Source organism: Drosophila obscura, unplaced genomic scaffold (genome assembly GCF_018151105.1).
Source record: "Drosophila obscura isolate BZ-5 IFL unplaced genomic scaffold, ASM1815110v1 contig_73, whole genome shotgun sequence".
Lineage (NCBI taxonomy): Eukaryota > Metazoa > Arthropoda > Insecta > Diptera > Drosophilidae > Drosophila > Drosophila obscura.
The window spans coordinates 9,421,930-9,440,328 of NW_024542865.1; the positions used below are offsets into that span (position 1 = coordinate 9,421,930).

The 18,399-nt window shown below is 42.9% G+C and overlaps 4 protein-coding genes across 4 annotated transcripts; all 4 read left to right on the top strand.

The window, feature by feature from the left end:
- The first annotated feature begins 431 nt into the window (after positions 1-431).
- LOC111068696 (protein BUD31 homolog) lies at positions 432-1,239 on the top strand. The gene is made up of 2 exons (XM_022358371.2): positions 432-636; positions 704-1,239. Exons 1-2 carry the CDS (start codon positions 543-545, stop codon positions 1,042-1,044), a joined length of 435 nt encoding a protein of 144 aa, XP_022214063.2. The 5' UTR covers positions 432-542; the 3' UTR covers positions 1,045-1,239.
- A 3,375-nt stretch (positions 1,240-4,614) lies between these two features.
- LOC111068735 (protein sisterless A) lies at positions 4,615-5,253 on the top strand. Its single transcript, XM_022358424.2, has one exon. The coding sequence runs from the start codon at positions 4,615-4,617 to the stop codon at positions 5,251-5,253; it is 639 nt and encodes a 212-aa protein (XP_022214116.2).
- Positions 5,254-8,916: 3,663 nt separating this feature from the next.
- LOC111068668 lies at positions 8,917-10,825 on the top strand. The gene is made up of 2 exons (XM_022358324.2): positions 8,917-9,674; positions 9,736-10,825. Exons 1-2 carry the CDS (start codon positions 8,917-8,919, stop codon positions 10,823-10,825), a joined length of 1,848 nt encoding a protein of 615 aa, XP_022214016.2.
- Positions 10,826-14,254: 3,429 nt separating this feature from the next.
- On the top strand, positions 14,255-15,079 carry LOC111068716. The gene is made up of 2 exons (XM_022358401.2): positions 14,255-14,366; positions 14,443-15,079. Exon 2 carries the CDS (start codon positions 14,503-14,505, stop codon positions 15,016-15,018), a length of 516 nt encoding a protein of 171 aa, XP_022214093.1. The 5' UTR covers positions 14,255-14,366; positions 14,443-14,502; the 3' UTR covers positions 15,019-15,079.
- Positions 15,080-18,399: the final 3,320 nt, after the last annotated feature.

Here is an 18,399-nt window from a genome sequence, read left to right on the forward strand (position 1 = left end):
CCTGGGCAACCATCAATCTGGGGCCCTCCTTTATTTTGTATATTTCTCAGTGGCTATTATATTTTTTATTCATTATTTGGAGTTTTGTTTTTTCAACAAAATTTTTCGTTTATTTCTAGGAGGGCCCTAGGCAACTGCTAGTCCGGCCCTGGACCTATTCCCGTCGTAAGACTTCATATTTTCTTGGTGTGTTCTGTCGCTCGACTCGACGCGGGTCGGGTCGAGGCATTGAACTCAATAACTCGAGCTTGTGCCAGTGTAGACGCCAATTCTGGGTTTTTGAGTTGACTCAACAATCGATAGGTAACTCATGTCAGTATAAATAGGCTATTATTCTCTGAAACGATGTATCGATGGTAGACTTAAGAACCATCGATATATCGCATAATTCTTAAACCATCGATTGAGACATCGAATGCTTTTGCAACACTTGTTTGAGCAGCTGTTTTCTATTTACACAATTAACTGAAGCAAACAAAAGTTCTAGCCATATTAAAACATATTTATTCCGTTTAAGTAAGACGATATACGGAATAGCTGATATGCCAAAGGTGCGGCGAAGTCGAAAGCCGCCGCCAGATGGCTGGGAGCTGATAGAGCCCACACTGGAGGAGTTGGAACAGAAAATGCGGGAAGGTAAGCCGGCAACTAATTTTTTTATAGATAGAGAGGGAGATGGTAAAGAGATGGTTTTTTTTTACAGCCGAAACTGAACCACATGAAGGCAAACGCATCTCGGAATCGCTATGGCCCATATTCAAGATCCACCACCAGAAAACGCGCTACATCTACGACCTGTTCTACCGCCGTAAGGCTATCAGTCGGGAGCTCTACAACTATTGCCTGCGGGAGAAGATTGCCGACAGCAATCTTATAGCAAAATGGAAGAAATCCGGCTACGAAAACCTCTGTTGCCTGCGCTGCATACAGACGCGCGACACCAACTTTGGCACCAATTGCATATGTCGTGTGCCCAAATCCAAGCTCGAGGAAGGACGCATTGTGGAATGTGTGCATTGCGGCTGCCGCGGTTGTTCGGGCTAATACCCGTCCGTCCAGCCACCTGTAGAATTTAGCATACAATTTTTTTTATACGAATGTTGTGGCTGTTTTAGACATAAGTTATGCTCCGATGGCCCATAGCTAATCCCACTGTTAGACAGGGACAGAGAGAGAGAGCTAGGCATTGTAAGCTAAAAAAAAATAAACGTACAATTTATAGGATTTTGTAAATGGTGAGAATCGAAAACTAAACAAGATTTGCCTGCCTGCCTGGCTCAGAGCTGTAAATTATCCAACACAAATCCCAAATTGGGGTCACCTATCTGCTGGCCACACTCCCGCCCAGTGCCCCCAGCTACGCCCACAGAAATTGCATGTACATAGATTTTAATTTAATGCCTGGAACAATTTATTACTGCGCTGACATAATTCAAACTCAATGTCGTTGGGGATGTGGCCGGTGGCAGTGGCGTCTCCACGATGAGCACGTTGCCTTTATGGCCGTATTAATGGCCTCATCGAGGGAGAGGCCCTTCCCTCATTCTACCATTTTTTTCATTCTTTTCGAGTTTGGAAATTGTCAGGCTTCAAGTGCCCGTTGGACATTGGACATGGGAAGTCGCCTGGGCCCGATGGGGTGCTCGGGTGGTCCACTGGGGATTTGTGCGAAAATGATTATAAATCGTTTCTTAATTATACTTGTCTGCATATTTTCCGTTTTCCGCTTCCCGAAATAGAATCGGATCCATCGCACAAATATATTGTGCGACAATTTTATTTCTGAAATGGAATGTTATTGTCCAGCACGAAGTCTGGGTACGTCTGCTGTTGACAGCTTGCCCCAAAAAAACCCCAGGGAAGGAAAGATTTAAAACAAGCGAAATGGCTGAAACATTTGCACGCGTCTCGACCTAGAGATACCTGCTAACTAGTTTCTTGATATACAGTGGCTCACAGCTTAAATGAACCCGACGACCAGCAAAGCTTAAAAGTGGTATAACTTCTGGACCATCAACCGTACCACTGAAAATCAAATGTATACTGATAGACAAATATTTAAACTTCAACAAACCCAGCTTTATTTATTTTTCAACATTTTTATAAAGCAGTTTTAGCAATTAATTACAAAAATACTGTCTCATTTCATCCCACAGCCTATTTGAGCCAAAATACTTAAGCAATTTGTTTTGGTTTCTATTTTACTTTTAAGCTAAAAGTTTATATATTTTATGTTTCTCCTATTGTTTCCATTTTGAGCCATTTTTGCATCGATTCGACGAGTTTTTCGAATGTTTGAAGAATATTTGAAGGTGGTTTCTTTATGTGTGGATAGGTAACATGTCCTTGTCCATATTCCGATTATAGAAATCCAAATTCCCAATACCATTGGCTGACATATGAGCCTAAATATGTCCCATGATCACCTCCATGCATAGCTGCAGCGTTCAGGTTCTTACATAAATATGTACGAGTATATGCAGTTAAATATTAATTTTTTCCCATGCTTCCATTTTATCAGTGCTACAGATTTTATCTTTTCGCTTACCATTGCACGAGGGATTTTTCCTAAAGGGCAATAGAATCAGATGTCTTTTTAATATATTTGCATATACTAGTTCCATTTTGTGTTGTTGTTTTAAAATTATGTTTTAAGGACATTTTTCTAGTGAACTGAATTGATTCAGATTTTGTATAGCTCAGGCTTGCTGAAGATTTAAAATTATAACAAGCTTCTCTATATAATCGGGAGACTATATGAGACTTAACTTCTGTATGTAATCCTCTTCAAATCCCAATATTGCCTTGATCGCTGACTTGAGATCTTGCAATCAATTATTATTATCCTCTTGAAGGATTTTCATATCCTTGATGCCTGCTGGGGCAAGGGTTTAACCCCAGTCCCCGCTCGTTAAACCGGGTTAACGCACCCTTTTTTGTTGGGATTCGTTGAGGGCTGTTAATTTAATTATACAACGGGCGGGCTGTGTTCTGTGAACAACAAGCCGCAACATGTCCGCTAATTTCTCAAAGAATAATGGCTACCTACCTACCGAGGGGCCGGCCAGAAGTGGCCAATTTCAGGTAGCCCTATCGATGGCTGATTGGTTCTTATCGCCCAACGGTAGGATTATCCCTGCATGTGGATGTCTGCAAGTGTTGGCAGTTGACCTTCGACCTTATCATGAGCGGTCTGTCCGTTTTGCACATTTAAACGATACACAGATAACTAAAAACGGACAGTTCCGCCAGGCCAAAAATCATGAAAAGTCTATACAAACATTTCCATTTCCATTTATTTTTTTCCGATATTATTGTCTAAATTTATTGAAAGTTAAATAAAATAATAAATTGATAAATATTTTAATTAACTTTGATGCGAAAACCTATTCAAATAACGTTTTCAGTATTTATTGGTATTTTTATGGTAATTTTTTCTTTTACTATTATCGCCTAGAAGAAACATGAGTCTTGATAAAGGTTTTTCCTCAAAGTCTCTCTAACATTTTGAACTATTAAAAAAAAGTAACAGAACACTTTTTCAATCTCGGCGAACGGAATATTTTTAAGCGTTTATTACCGCAGAATTTTGGTAACGTAACGCCAGTAACGTTCGTCAGATGTTTCCGCGGACTGATAACAAAAACAACAGAAGACGATTTTTACATTTAATACCTTTGAAAATTAACACTATATACATACATATATGCACAACAATTCTATATAAAGATAGTATTACCTAAATAATTCGCTTTGAAATTTTGTTCTCTAAGCTCGAACACGTAACGTAACATCAGCTTATATTTTGTCTTACGTATATCTTTAAAACTGTACCGTTGGATTGTTGTGATTTTTGTTGGTGAATATATTACCCAATTACTATTCAAATAAAAAATATTTTTATTCCAAAATTGTACTTTTAATTATTTTTGTTTAACATTTTGTCGTACGAATGTAACGTAATGTTACATATGTTTGAATGAATATTGAATGTTTTTTCATTAATATGAATTATTTAAAGTAAATTAATAAAGTAAAGGAACAAGGGGGTGGCAGGGGAAATTTACGTTGTTTAAGTGATTTTAGGAGATTCAGATATAATAGTGGCCATAACCTCACAGTTGTTATTTAATGCGTTTTTTTTTTTTTTAAATTGAATTTGGACCCTTAAGTTTAAAGCCAATTAAATAAAATATATTTTAAGCAATGAAATAAATTCTATCGATGCTCTCTGCACGTGCTGACGATAGATACCTGACAGATACCTGCCAGACAGTATTAACTGAAGTTCCTTAAAATATTTTCAGCCTTCGGTTGAGGAGCCGCAATCTCCGCCGCTAATCCCTTTGTTTACATCGACGGTGACGGACCCATCCCTGGATCCCAGGTAGGCGGCACACCCACACCCCAAGACAAACAAGACCATAAAAGTTTCAGTCGTCCATGTTGGGTGGGTGGCAATCATTCATGAAGAGACCTGCACCAAGCCAGATTCCAGGCTACCTGTTTTCTATAAAAGCGAGCCGTGAACGGCTGAGGGGCAGCACACGCCTTGCACACTTCGACGAGAGCACACGACACACGAGACGCGAGACACACCCAAAGCCCAAAGCCATGGAACAGAGCCATCTCTATCTGCACAAATTCTACGCCCAGATCAGCCCAAGGCCCCTCCTAGTCAGCACCGCTGGCCTACATCATTCGCACTCCGGCAGACCGGCGGCAACGCAACAACAACCCGAGCACATTGACGAGCTGGTGGCTCTGGAACTGCAGCACCTGAAGACGCACTACGCCGACGAGGAGCAACGATATGTGGACCAGATGCTGCTCGCGAATCCCATTGTGGTGGAGCGACGGGCACAGCCCAAACCGGAAACTGCAATATCCCCGACAGAGGCAGCCAGACCAGTGCCAGTACCAACACCTCCTTCGCCCGCACCTGCACCCGCACCCGCACCCGCACCATCATCCGCAATGCCCAGCAGTCGCCACGACACCCAGCGTCAGAGAGCCGAGTCCTGCCGCAAGTCGCGCTACAACAACAAAATCAAGAAGGCCAAACTGCGCTTCCGTCACAAGTTCGTCAGCAGCCAGCTAACCGAGAGCGTCGGCGTGCTGGACCACATGCGGGAGGTGATTGCTCAGGCGGAGGCGCAGCTGCTGGCGCGAGGCTTCAATCTGGGTGCCCTGGAACGCATGCGCAGGAATTTTGGCGTGGATCGGTGCATGACAACGGCCATGGAACAGTGATTGATTGATTACTCTCTCAGTCTCTACTTTAAGACAACTTTTTTTTCTTGTTGATTTTTCGATTTATAGCGCACTTATTATTAGTATTTAAAACCAATTAAAAATATTGTAAATAAACATGTTAAGCGAAAAATTATGTTGCTTTCTTGTGTTGGTCTGAGAACTTAAGTTTCGGGGGGCGATGTTGGGAAAGTCAGACTGGAAATTAATGTAGAATCGTTTTCAGGAAAGCCGCATTCAGAGTGCAATTAGCTGACCTTTGCCGGTCTTCTCCCACACTTGGACGATGTAGTAGCAAGACAATGAAATGGCAGTCAGTGCTAGCAGAATATCTAGCGCCAATTTAGTTTTTGAATAGAACTCGAACTCTTTGTATGCACAAATCAAATCAGTAAACGTACTTTTGCGACATAATCTAAGTGTGTGTCACACATCTATCTCATCAAAATCACTGGCTGCAGAAATGTTTGCTTTTGCCTAGTTGAAACTTAAATTTGCAATATAAATTGGCTAAGGACCAGATACAACAAATTCCGGACTATTCTGTGCTCCAAATCTTTGCTTCAACGAACGTATGTACATATGTACATATATTGTATGTAAGTGAGTCGATACGAGTAAATGGCAAATAAATTGCTCACTGGTAATAAATAGGTACAGATGCAAACGGAGGATTTGCTCTTGTTGCTTGATTTTTATAATTCGCGGCGTAGTAATTTCAATCGCAACGCTTTTTACATCAGCTGTAGATCTATGCGTCCAACAGCTGCCCCTCTTGGCTGGAAGAGCAATGGGGAATCTCCAGACGCGACATTTGATTTTATGAATAATCAAGAGAGACTTTAAGATACATACTTATGTAGACCTCGACCTGAAAGGTCTTGAGAATTATTCAAATGAAAAGGTCTTTCTCCGCGCTGGGCCTGACTGGGGCCTTAAGATGAAGCTGGAGGAGAAGAAGCAAATGGAGTTGTGCTTGCATCCAGCGGAGTTCAGTGTCTTGGATTAGTATATGTTAAGTGCACAAGTAAATTTATATTTGTATGAAAATTAATTTATTTTTTGTATTACCCGCTCTTAATACGAATTCGACACAATTTTGAGTCCATTATGAATGTTTTGACTTTGCATTTAACGCTTCGGCAACTCGGGGGCTCCATGTTGGTTTTTTTTTCTCTGTATTCGAGTTGAAGGTAATCCCATTGGCATGCCATTCGGCTTGGTTAAGTTCAGTTCATTTGATCCGACATGATTGCACTCTGGTTTCTTATTTTCTTTATGCTTTTTTTCTGTTTTTTCTGTTTTTTCTGTTTTTTCGCTTGCGAACAATTTGCGTTGCCAAAAGAAGTAAATGCAATGGAAGTAATGGCTTTTGGGGAGGGCGAAGTGAATGTGAATGGGCTGGGAATTGTGGCTGCCTGCTTCTGCCATTTAGTGATGGCTTCAAACCAAGGATATTGGCGGAAGATAAAGAGCCACTGGCTTATCGAAAGGTGTGTGTCCTCCGCTGGAAATATAAAATGCATTTCCATGTGAAAAAACATTTATATGTACATAGAAAATATATATTTAAGAGACGAAAATTTGAGGATAAGCTGGAAAAAGGCGAGGTAAACTCGTCGCTGCAATGATGTCCTTTTGGGGCGCTTACTTGCGATGGGTTGTCCGTATTAAAGGAAACCCTAAAGAGAGCGCTGAGTGCACCCATAGAATGCACTCTACCACAATGGCCAATCGACGTTCCCCTGGTTCGAGTGCTGATTTTCACGTGCCAGGTTACAAATGATTTCATTCCCTTCTGGATGCAGTCGTACCGTACCATTCCCATTGCCTCCGACGTGCGTCTCTCACTCACTCAAGTGCACACAACGGGTCCCGTCATAATAATAAATGAGTAAACCGTTTCCACGACTCTCTTTCCCTCTCTGTCTGTCTGTCTGTCTGTCTGTCTTTCTCTTTTGAGGCAGTCCGGAAAAACTTCAATTTGATTTTATCGCCGGGCCATAAAAGCTGGCCACGCCCATTGAGCTCAGCTCGTTTCAGTGTTGAATGCAGTGCGGTCCAAGATGCGCGATGGGCGCGGCCACGGGACGGACTGCCACACGCACGAAAAACATTTACGAACCATCAATCCATCCATCCATCCATCCATCCATCCATATTGCTTCCTCTGTCGATCTCTGAGACTTTAAGAGCCATGCCGAAACAGAAAAAAGACTTACCACCAATCCGGTGGAATATGCAAGGCTGGATGAAGAAAAGCAAGAAGGGAAAAGAAAAGCAGACAGGACTCTCTCTTGCATGGAATTATTTTCCTGAATATAAATATTTGGGTTGTATAATGAGAATAATATCTGCTAAAGTGATTTGTTCTTTTAAAAGAAAGTTAATTTAGTTATTTTTTGTGGTATTTTGAAATAGAGTCACATGTGCGGCACATGCCCATCTCTAGTCTGACAGCAAATGAGACAAGGCTGGGACCCCCGAGATGCAGCAGGAGGAGAAGTAGCAAATGGAGTTGTGCATCCATCCAGGGGCCATTGTCTCGGCAACGCACCTGCCGTGGCAGCGATAAAAACTTGCGATTGTTCGTGACAACTGTGGGAGGAGTAGGAGTTCCAGCAGCACCAGCGAGTCCTTCCATTCACTGCACGTTTCTAATGCGATGAATTGCTTTTTCAATTTTCCAATTTATTTTTCATTTTCAAAACTACTCACAGATACCCGGACACGGACACGGGCACCGGCACGCACCGCACCGCACCGCACCGCGTGGATCGAGCTTTGGAAAGCGGGGTAGAATTTTATTGATGGCAGTTTTTGTTGCTCTTGTCAGCGGACAGTGGCGGCGGCGGACAGCAGTGGGAACGTGACCACTCACAGATTTACGTGTACATATGTCGACATGCCAGAGAAGATAGGGAAAGGGGCAAAGACAAATTTTTAAGAGAGATATTTCATAAATGAAGAATCAGTCGGATAATAACCAAAAGTTTACATTGTGAATACTACATCTTTATACATATGTATGTACATATGTAAGTATATAACTCAAAGTTCAGGCAAAGAGCAGAGCAACAGCGAGCGGCCTTAGCTTGTAAGCTGGTAAGAATTATCTAACAGGCAGAATGGGAACGCTTTATCATATGCATCAGCTACATATATATTCAATAGTACAAATATCTAATAGTAACTAGTAATTGATCTAAGGCAAACACTTCACAAGCCACAGTGCCCAGTCCCATCCCACAACCCAAAAATCTCCCTGCGAGTCCGCGCACTTTCCGTTTCCGTTTTCGTTGGCCTTTTTGCTTGGATTTCCGCGTTGAACCAAGTTGATTTAGCAATGAATGGTCAAAACTGAATGCGAACCGGGGGCAAACGGACAAGCAGAAGTTATGGGGGTGGTACCCGCCCACCCACAGGCAGGAAAATAAAAAACACAGACATAAGTCCACTGTGTGGGGTGTCGTGTCGCTCTGCGATGTTTGCTCAGGAGCTGCGGCAGGACCTGCTGACACAACGAGTCTCTAATTACGCGCAAGCAAACAAACAAAATTGCAGGTGTCAAAACAGGGAACAGGGAACAGGCACAGGAACAGCACGTAAACTGGAGGAACTGGAGGACTTCTTGAGTCATTTGTGATATCAATGCCAAGACGAATGGCAGTCCCAATACTGCTGCTGCTACTACTGCTGCTGCTCTGCGCTGGAAGCGACTCCGTCGGAGTGGAGTTGACCCAATTGGATGATTTGATGGCTGTGCCCACAAAAGACCTGCCACAGATGCAGCTGTGGCTGCGTTTGCGGCATCAGCATGGGGACGCCGCCAATGTGTATGTCCAGTGGTTTCTGCATCGCTCCCAGCTGCCCCTAATCGTGCGTGGCTACGAGGCGGATGAGGATCAGTGGCTGGACGATCCCCTCGGCCGAGAGAATCTGGTGCTGGTCATGACACTGGCGGAGCTTATCTCGAATCGTGGTGCAGCCGGGCCCAGTCAGCGCGCCGGCGTCTTCCTTTACATACTGGCCGATCAGAGTGAGGGACTCACGATGGAGCAGCAGCTCCAGCTGGAGGAGAGCTGCCGATGGCTGTGGATGCGCCACAAGATCTACAATCGCTACATCCTCTCCCTGGAAGGCATCTGGATCTACGATCCGTTCCAGCGCAGTGGACAGGCCTTTGGTCGCCTTGTCACCTACTCGGGCCACGAGCCGCTGTCCAAACATCTCTTCCACGACATGGCCGGCTATCCGCTGCGCGTGCAAATGTTCAAGTCCGTCTTCACGCGGCCGGAGGTGGACCCGGATACGGGCCTGCTGGTCAGTGTGACGGGCGTGGACTTCCTGGTGGCCCAGATGCTGCGGGAGAAACTCAACTTTACGCTGCTGCTGCAGCAGCCGGACAAGAACTACTTTGGGTAGGTGCAGGTGCTCCCCAATCGAACGATCCGTCCCTTCGAATGATTCTCTTCTCTTTAGCGAGCGCAGTGCGAATGGCAGCTACAACGGCGTCATCGGTTCGATCATCCAGGATGGCCTGGACATCTGTCTGACGGGATTCTTCGTGAAGGACTATCTGGTGCAGCAGTACATGGACTTCACGGTGGCCGTCTACGACGACGAGCTGTGCATCTATGTGCCCAAGGCGCACCGCATACCCCAGTCCATACTGCCCATCTTTGCCGTCGGCTATGACATCTGGCTGGGCTTCATCCTCGCCGCCTTTGGCTGCGCCCTGATCTGGCTGCTGCTGCGCCTGATCAATCTGCGCCTGAGGATTGTCAAGCTGCGGAATTCCGTCTGCAGGCAGGCCCTGGGCATCATGGTGGACACGTGGGTGGTTTGGGTGCGCGTGAATCTGTCGAGGCTGCCCTCGAGCTATGCGGAGCGCATGTTCATTGGGTCGCTGTGCCTGGTGAGCGTGATCTTTGGGGCCATCTTCGAGTCGAGCCTGGCCACGGTGTACATCCATCCGCTGTACTACAAGGACATCAATACGATGCAGGAGCTGGACGACAGTGGCCTGAAGGTCATCTACAAGTACAGCTCCATGGCGGATGATCTGTTCTTCAGCGAAACGTCGCCGCTCTTTGCCAGCCTCAACAAGAAGTTATCCTGGAATCACGACCTGTATGCGGATGTCATCGATGATGTGGCCCGGAATGGGGGCAAGGCTGGCGTCTCTCGCTACAACTCCCTCATGCTGGAGTCCTCGCTGTTCATGCTGCTGCGCCGCATTTGGGTGGTGCCCGAGTGCCCCAAGTACTATGCCATTTCCTATGTGATGCCGCGCGACTCGCCCTGGGAGGATGCCGTCAATGCGCTCATCCTGCGGCTTCTCAACGCCGGCCTCATCGTTAAGTGGATCGCGGACGAGAAGTCCCGCGTCAACATCCAGATGCGCGCCCGCACCCTAGAGGCCGAGGCCGAGGCCGAACTCGCGCGTGTCCTCACCATCGGTGACCTTCAGCTGGCCTTCTATGTCGTCCTCGGTGGCAATCTGCTGGCACTTCTCGGCTTCCTGCTGGAGCACCTCTGGCGCAGAGTCATCCAGGGGGTCGCCAAGTGAAGCTGCCAAGTTTATTTCACATGTTTTGGGTGCATCCGATAAGCACAATGTCCATGCTTGCATCGATTTCAGCATTCCTAAAGGTCTCTGCAATTATTCCCTCGGATTCCCTGCAACAATTCCGAATTCTTTGACATGCCCCCTCCCGCCCAAAACCACCACCAAAAAATAAACAACAAAATCAGAGGGAAGTACATACAGCATTTGGCAAATATGCAACCTCATCCAGTCTCAACCACGGAACAGCGCTGAAAATTGTTGACCGAATTGGGTGAACATTTTCATTTTGGCCTGCGACGTTTGCAAATTTCATTTGCCAAAGGCCAGCGGGCCAAATGGAGGCAGCAATTTAAGCACACACACACACACACACACACACGCCCTGAAGTGGAATGGGGTGGGGGAGGGGGCGGCACCGGGCTTATATATTTTAGACAAGTTAACAATGATACGCACCAGCAGCGATTGCCATTCTGGCCGGGCCAGCAGTCGGGGCCTGCGTCAAATCGAATTGGCAGCCTCCAAAATGCAGTTGGGAATTCAAGGCTCTCATTACAAATGCAAAAAGGACAAAGACAGTGGCGACTGGCTGCAAGCTACAACCATAAATGGATCCATAAATGGATCTATAAAATGTACTAAAGAAATTTTGGCTTGCCACCGAATGTTAGACGTCGATCGCTGAGGCTTCGGTTCTCTCCTCTCCTTGCCAGAGTCCGATTCCTATCTCTCTCTCTCTCTCTCTCTCTCTCTGTTAGCCGTGCAGATGCTTCCTCTCTCTCGGACTCCACAGACTCCACAGACTCCGTTACTCTTCCTCTTCTTTTACAATAAAATTGCTTTCGATAAATTAGCTATTATTTGCCTATATGTACATTTTTTTATCTCTGTAGCGCTTGCCACTTTCCACAGATCTTTACTGTGCGCATCTCCCGTGTGTTCATCTCACTCACATATGCGTCAATCGGTCACATCCAATATGTGTTTATTTGGCATTTCAGTTTCTGCACACGAAATGACAATTAAACAGCCGCAAACAGCGGGCTTTAACAGGGAAATAACAGTTCATTTAGGCATTCAAATTCGAATAGGACAAATGAGTGGCACCCAGATGACAACAGAGAGAGACAGATTCACCACATACTTACATATGTATGTATGTATACGTATGTATCCGCGAGCTCAGGGGCTGATGTCTTGGTCTCGTACGAGTATAAAAATACACTGATAGAAAAAAGGCATAGTAAAAATAACTACAATCATATTTGAATTTAAAATGCCATTTTTAAATACAAACATAGTAAAATTTAATAGCATTCACTTTGATTCAAATATAAATGTATTAAAAATGCTTTTATAATACGGTCATATTTAATCTAAATACAAAACACTTCAAAATAACTTTAATATATTAAATTTGTAGTTTAAAATGTTTCATATTGTAACGAACCATGGATCCCATGGTTCGTCACAAGCAGATGACGCAGCCAACGCTACTCCCAGGTGAAGCGATCAACACCCAGCAAAAATGCAAACTCAGCACACGCCAAAAGACAGGAGACCAGCAGAAGGGGCTTACGCAATAAGTACCTAAAATAATATTAAATAAATAAATATTCCTAACAATATATATTCCCGAAGTGCCAACGAAATTCCTTTCCCACGGTACCGGTGCACACCGATCACCTTACCTGGGACATTGGACACTTGTTGGGAGGCGATTGCTTAGGTAACCCTCGATTACCGGGCAAAACCCCCACATGCGCAAGCCAGTCAGCAGTCTCCGACTCTCCTTACCGGGGATATTGGACACTGACTGCAGGGCTAATGATTAGGTAACCTTCTGTTACCGATCAGCCCGTCTGCACGCGCAGACTATAATTCGGCAATATATATTTATGTAAGAACCCTTCCCACATTCTGGAGTAGAAATAAGATATCTGTAAGACATTCATGGGAAAATCGAAGGCCGGCCGATCTATAAAAGGCACTGCCTTGCATGAAGAAAAGGCAGTCCACCAGCCATCGTCGGAGTCAGTCAATCAGCCATCGTGGGAGTCAGTCAATCAGCCATCGCGAGGCAGTCAAATCACCATCCGCGTCGTAGTACAAGTAAACCTAACATAACCGGGTAGAATAATCATACGGAAGAATAAAGAGAACTATTAAAATTAAAAGAACCAAAAAGTGTTGTGATTTCTATTTCAGTTTTCTGGCAAAGTTCCTGGTTTCCCGATAAAGTCCTCGTGAATTATAAATATCTTGTAATTCAGGACCCTGGACAGGCTGATGCATACCTCAGCCTGAAATAGGACATTACAATATTTAAATTGCATATTATTATGACTTGATTTCAAAATTTTTCTTTTAAAATCCAAAGGAAAAACTTTTTATTTTAAATATTCCATATTAAATGAAATCAAATATTTTTTGTATTTATTTTAACTATGTTTATATTATTTTGTTATGTCCCTCGAATTCCCAACTAGTTCCAGCTGCTGCTGCCTTGAATGCACAGTAAAATTATCTTAGCGCAGGGGCATAATCACAACCAATGCAGTCCTACTCATGTTGCGATTATTTCTAGTTGAAAACTTTGACCAATTCACACCATGAGGACTTGAAATGTAATTTGCGTATGCAAAATAATAACCAATTAGTTAAATATGAATATATATATAAATATGAAACATATTAGATTTAAATATTAAACATATTAAATTTAAATATGAAGCATATTAACATTAAATATGAAACATATTAAATTTGAATATGAAACATATTAAATTTGAATATGAAACATATTAAATTTAAATATGAAACATATTAAATTTAAATATGAAATATATTAAATTTAAATAATTCTATATTAATATCAAAATTTAAGTGAAAAATATTCAATATTAATACAACCACTCTTGGATGAAAATCAATGGCATAAATATTAAAATCTAAGTGAAAATATTAAAATTTCAGGGCTTTTTTCTATCGGTGTATATATTCTATATTCTGGCGAAGAAGCACACCGGCTGTTTCTAGGACGAAACTCCCACAATCCCCTTCCATTTTAACAGAGCATGACAATACATTAATAAATAAAAAAGAAGTAATCAAATTTTCTAAAATGAAAATATAAAAAACTTGAGAAAAATCCTTACAAGCTTGCGCCCAAAATTGTAAATTATTACAAAATTTATACGATAAAATATTAGACACTAAATCTATAATTTTTGGTACGTTTTACAGCGCATACAATTTGCATGGTTTATTCGCATAACAATAATAGTTAGTTTATTTAATTAGTAATTACAGGTGCGCATGCTAATATAAATTATTTTCTAATCAGTGCAAGCAGTTGGCCAACAAATGTCGAGACAAAAAGTTTTCAACGAGTTGGCAGCTCGTTCCCTGAAGTTATATGGTGAGCAAGTCGGCCATGTGCTTGATGTCAAAAAATTGGCTAATACTTTCACACAACGAAAATAAGTTGACTAGTTGTAGTTCGACCATTTGATAAGCTCTGAATATTCGCCAGGGATTGGTAAGTAATTGTGTGAAATTCGGATTTTGAGAGCATGACCAGCAGCCGCCCTAAAATTCCCGCTTTGGCTTTGCAGCGTCAGGCAGGCAGCAAATAAATCAACGAACTCTCAAAGAAAAACCGAAAAAAGGGCAAGATGGATGTCCCTGCGCCCCCAACGACAATTGAGCAGAGAATGCTGATCCAGAAGCAGCGTGAAGTGAGGGACGAATCGCGAAGTTTTCGAAAATCTGTTGCCGAGCAAATACGCCAATTCGCCAAGGATGATCGGGCGTTCATCGAGTTTGAGGCCGCGGATTATGTTCACCGCATGATCATTTATGATATTGCGGTCAACGCTGGCCTCGTATCGCTCATTTTTGATTGCCAATCGGTGGTATACAAGCGTGAGCATTACCCCAGCGAGGATGAGATAAAGGCGCGAAAGAACGGCGAGGGCTGGAGCGAGGAGAAAGCCAAACAATACGCCGAAAAAAGAAAAGCGCAATTGGCCCAAAAGCAGTGCGATAAAGCGGCTACCCGAGCAGTGCCGTGCTGCCCCACAAGCCCAGACAATACAAGGGGCAAGGCAAAGCCTGCGACTGTCTACATGCCAAAGGCAGTCCGATCTGATGGGGATATCAATGGCCCGCCAGACGGCAAGCAAAACTAAGAGAAAAGCCAGACAAACTCTTTTGATTCTATCATAAGATAAATAAAAATAAATCAACAGAAAGGGCACAACAACAAAAGCATAAGCAAACGTTATTTACACTATTCGTTTTGTTGTATATAGCTGTATACATATATGTCCGCCATCTGGAATCTCTTGGCGTAAAGGATGAGGTTCGTCTTGCACGCGCTAATATTGAGTCCTGCTCCTGCCGCACACTCATACATACATATGTGTTCGTGTGAGGGTCGAATTTCTGATAGCCAGTCGAAGCAGAACATTTGCACGGTTACGAATACGTGACGGGAATGCTAATGAAGTGGACCTTGAGTTTGCCTGATTTAAATATCGCCCGAACTTCTACTTCTTGCTGTCGCTGTGGTGGAAAAAATGGCAGTTTAATGATCTCGTTAATGGCAAATGAAAAATCACGTAGTAGCTTTTCCCTCTTGGTCAGCAGTTTGGTTCAGCGACCGATCTGACACATTTATGGTAATTCAATGGCTTTGATTGACTTTCGGTTTCGTGTCCATGAATTTTAATGAATGCCAGCCATAGGCCAGCCAATAAAAGCCATGGCCAAAAAAAGGCCATAAGTGGTTATAGACTAATAGTCTATGACTTTATTACCAGATTGTGACACTTAAACACACAAATTGTACATAATTGTAGTGCTTGCAGAGGTTATTCCGTCGCTATGTAGCATCAGATCCGTATGAGAAGCATAACTGCGACCGATCGGTCGAATAAAAAGACCCACGGAGTGGAGCTGGAGTGGTATGCACTGCTGCTGCTTTCGCATCTGCCTGGGGGCCTGGTGGCGCATCACGGAATCGTTGGAATTCCAAGACTGGAGCGGCTAAAAATAAACCAAATCAAATGGGAAAAAAGTGGGAATCGAAAAAACCGGCGTGGCGCGCGCGTTCATATTGAGAAACAACCAAAATTTTTGGTTTATTTCCAAATCATAACTTTTGTTTATCTTTAGCTGGTTCTGGTTCTGGTTCTGGTTCTGGTCTGCCGTTGCCCGATGCTAAGCCAGCTGCTGCTGCTTCTTCTGGGTCTTTACACTCCTCTCCATTTTGTTGGAAGCAGAGATGGCAAATCGGATTGATTCGTGCGTGACCGTGCAGAGCAGCCAAAGGAAGAGCAACAGCTCGTAGAATTGGATGTTTTGATGACCAAAACTGACACCAAATAGTTAATAAGAACTGATACTCCTCTGGTAGTATTATTTATCCGATTGCAGTGATTATCTTATTTTGTCTGCAATGCTTATCCTTGTTTTCATTTCTGGTTTATCTTTGGATATTTTTTTTTATTTATCGGAGTCTTTTTAAGTTGGTATTTACAGCTCAAAAGGCTAATATTCAGACAGACAGGAGGCTGGACATGGCTGAATTCAGAATCGACTCGCATATTGATACTCCTAAATCTAGTTTTTGCTTCGAACATCCCGTTCCGTGGACCATCTCTAGTCGGGGTTTTCGACTGTGCGCCGCTGCCTCGGGACGCTGCTTCTGCTGCTGCTTCTTCACACTGCCTGTGTCCGCGACCGCGTTCGGTGTCGTCGTCGTTGCTGCAGCAGCAGCCAACAGCCCACAGCCACTGCCACAAGGCAAACGAGAGAAATTCATTCCGATCTGTTCCGTTTTTTTCATACGCCGGCTAAGTGTATTTATTTTTAATAACAATTTTATTTCATTTGGCTCCATAATTCCCGTAGTCGCGCGTGTCTGTGTCTGTGGATTTTTGGCACTGGCATCTACAAATTTGATTAGGAATACCATTTACATTCAGTTGGCCAGCGATCGGTTGGCAGAGAGCGCCGCGTGTCAAAGTAAATTTCAGTTTCCAAAGTCTTCACAGTCTGGCTCCTTGGAAACAACTCCCAACAGAGAATAATACAATTTTCAATCCCATTTTTTTTGTCTGTGTCAAATATACCTACAATTGGCTTGGTGAAATTAAATAAGCGAGATGCATTTAAAGCAATAAATTGCCACGAATATAATAATATTTTGTTACCGTGCTTTTTGTTATTGTTTTTTTACGGTGAGTACAGACACATTCTCCCTCTCTTTCTATTGTCTCCAGCTGTTTTTGTTGTCTCGTATTTTTGTTGTACATATGTTTTTTTGTTGCTGTCTGTTTTTGAATCTTTTTTTCTGTTTCCAACTGTTTTCGTGTGTGTTTTTCTACAAAACGAAAATGTTGTATTATTCTTGATAGTGAAAAATTATGGTAATTTATTTTGGCTCCCTTGAAATGTCTACCACGACTAGGGGAATACCCTGGAGTGTTTGATTTTTCTTGACTCCTAAAAGTATGCAAATAAATATAGCTAAGAATAACCTAAGTTCTCTTTCTGCTTTTAATTCTGAAAGATTTTACTTTGAAAAAGTTTAATTTTCGCTTTTCATGTGTAATGGAATTATTTTAACAATTTATATAGCTCTTAGGCAGTCAGCAATGGTTCCAGTGGAGTGCAGTGGATACTAGGAGGTTGCAGGAATGTTCGAGAGAGTATGCACAGAACTGAACAAATTTAAATGGGAAAGATGTATGAGAAATATATCTGCATATAATGAACTTTTATCCCCTTAAAATCCTCTCCAGTTCAGTGATAAATAGCCCGTTCCGATAAGCTACATATGTATATATCCATGCAATCCTTCAAGTCTTTTCCCTTGCATACTTTTCAGCCTACTCAAACAGCAGTGTAACCAAAGTGGAACCCAAGCAACTCTACCCATTGCAGGGTACTTCCTTAACAGTGACGTCTCTCGTAGAAACATTATCCAATTAGTTTATATTGAGTCGATCATGTTTATGTGTGATTGTTTTAACTTGTTTCTGTGGCGTCGGAAACAAGCCGCAAATTGTTTCAATTCGAATGGCCGCGCATGGTCATTTTTAAATATCGAAAAAGCCACTAATGTATTAATGCGAATTTATTAAATTCCATTCGCCCTGCTGGGTGCTGGTGCCACACTGCTGGGCGATACCGAAATGCGGTTCCAGAAAACCGATTTTGACACCTAGTGTGAGTGGGGGCGGATGTTGGACACGCCCACGGGCATTCAAGCTAATTGGCAATCATAATTATTAATGTGGAAATTATTTATGGGGAAATACCAATGCAAATGGGGAGGAGGATCTGATTAATGGACCAAGTCGGACAGGGTAGTAGTGTTGATCGACATAATGCGTATTGTACTCAATATTTGTTATGCTTTAAATGATGGGAGTGGGAGCTACATGTATGTATACGTAATAGTTGGCTTTAGTTTATATGAACCACTTCAAGGACTATAAATAGTGACAGAAATCGATTTACAATATATGTAAGAAATTGTGGAGATATTTTGCTTTACTTAT

Coding starts and splice junctions, on each gene's coding strand:
- LOC111068735 (XM_022358424.2), top strand. CDS start 4,615: ATGGAACAGAGCCATCTCTATCTGCACAAATTCTACGCCCAGATCAGC.
- LOC111068696 (XM_022358371.2), top strand. CDS start 543: ATGCCAAAGGTGCGGCGAAGTCGAAAGCCGCCGCCAGATGGCTGGGAG. Junction 637..703: donor GGAACAGAAAATGCGGGAAG/GTAAGCCGGCAA, acceptor TTTTTTTTACAG/CCGAAACTGAACCACATGAA.
- LOC111068716 (XM_022358401.2), top strand. CDS start 14,503: ATGGATGTCCCTGCGCCCCCAACGACAATTGAGCAGAGAATGCTGATC.
- LOC111068668 (XM_022358324.2), top strand. CDS start 8,917: ATGGCAGTCCCAATACTGCTGCTGCTACTACTGCTGCTGCTCTGCGCT. Junction 9,675..9,735: donor CCGGACAAGAACTACTTTGG/GTAGGTGCAGGT, acceptor TCTTCTCTTTAG/CGAGCGCAGTGCGAATGGCA.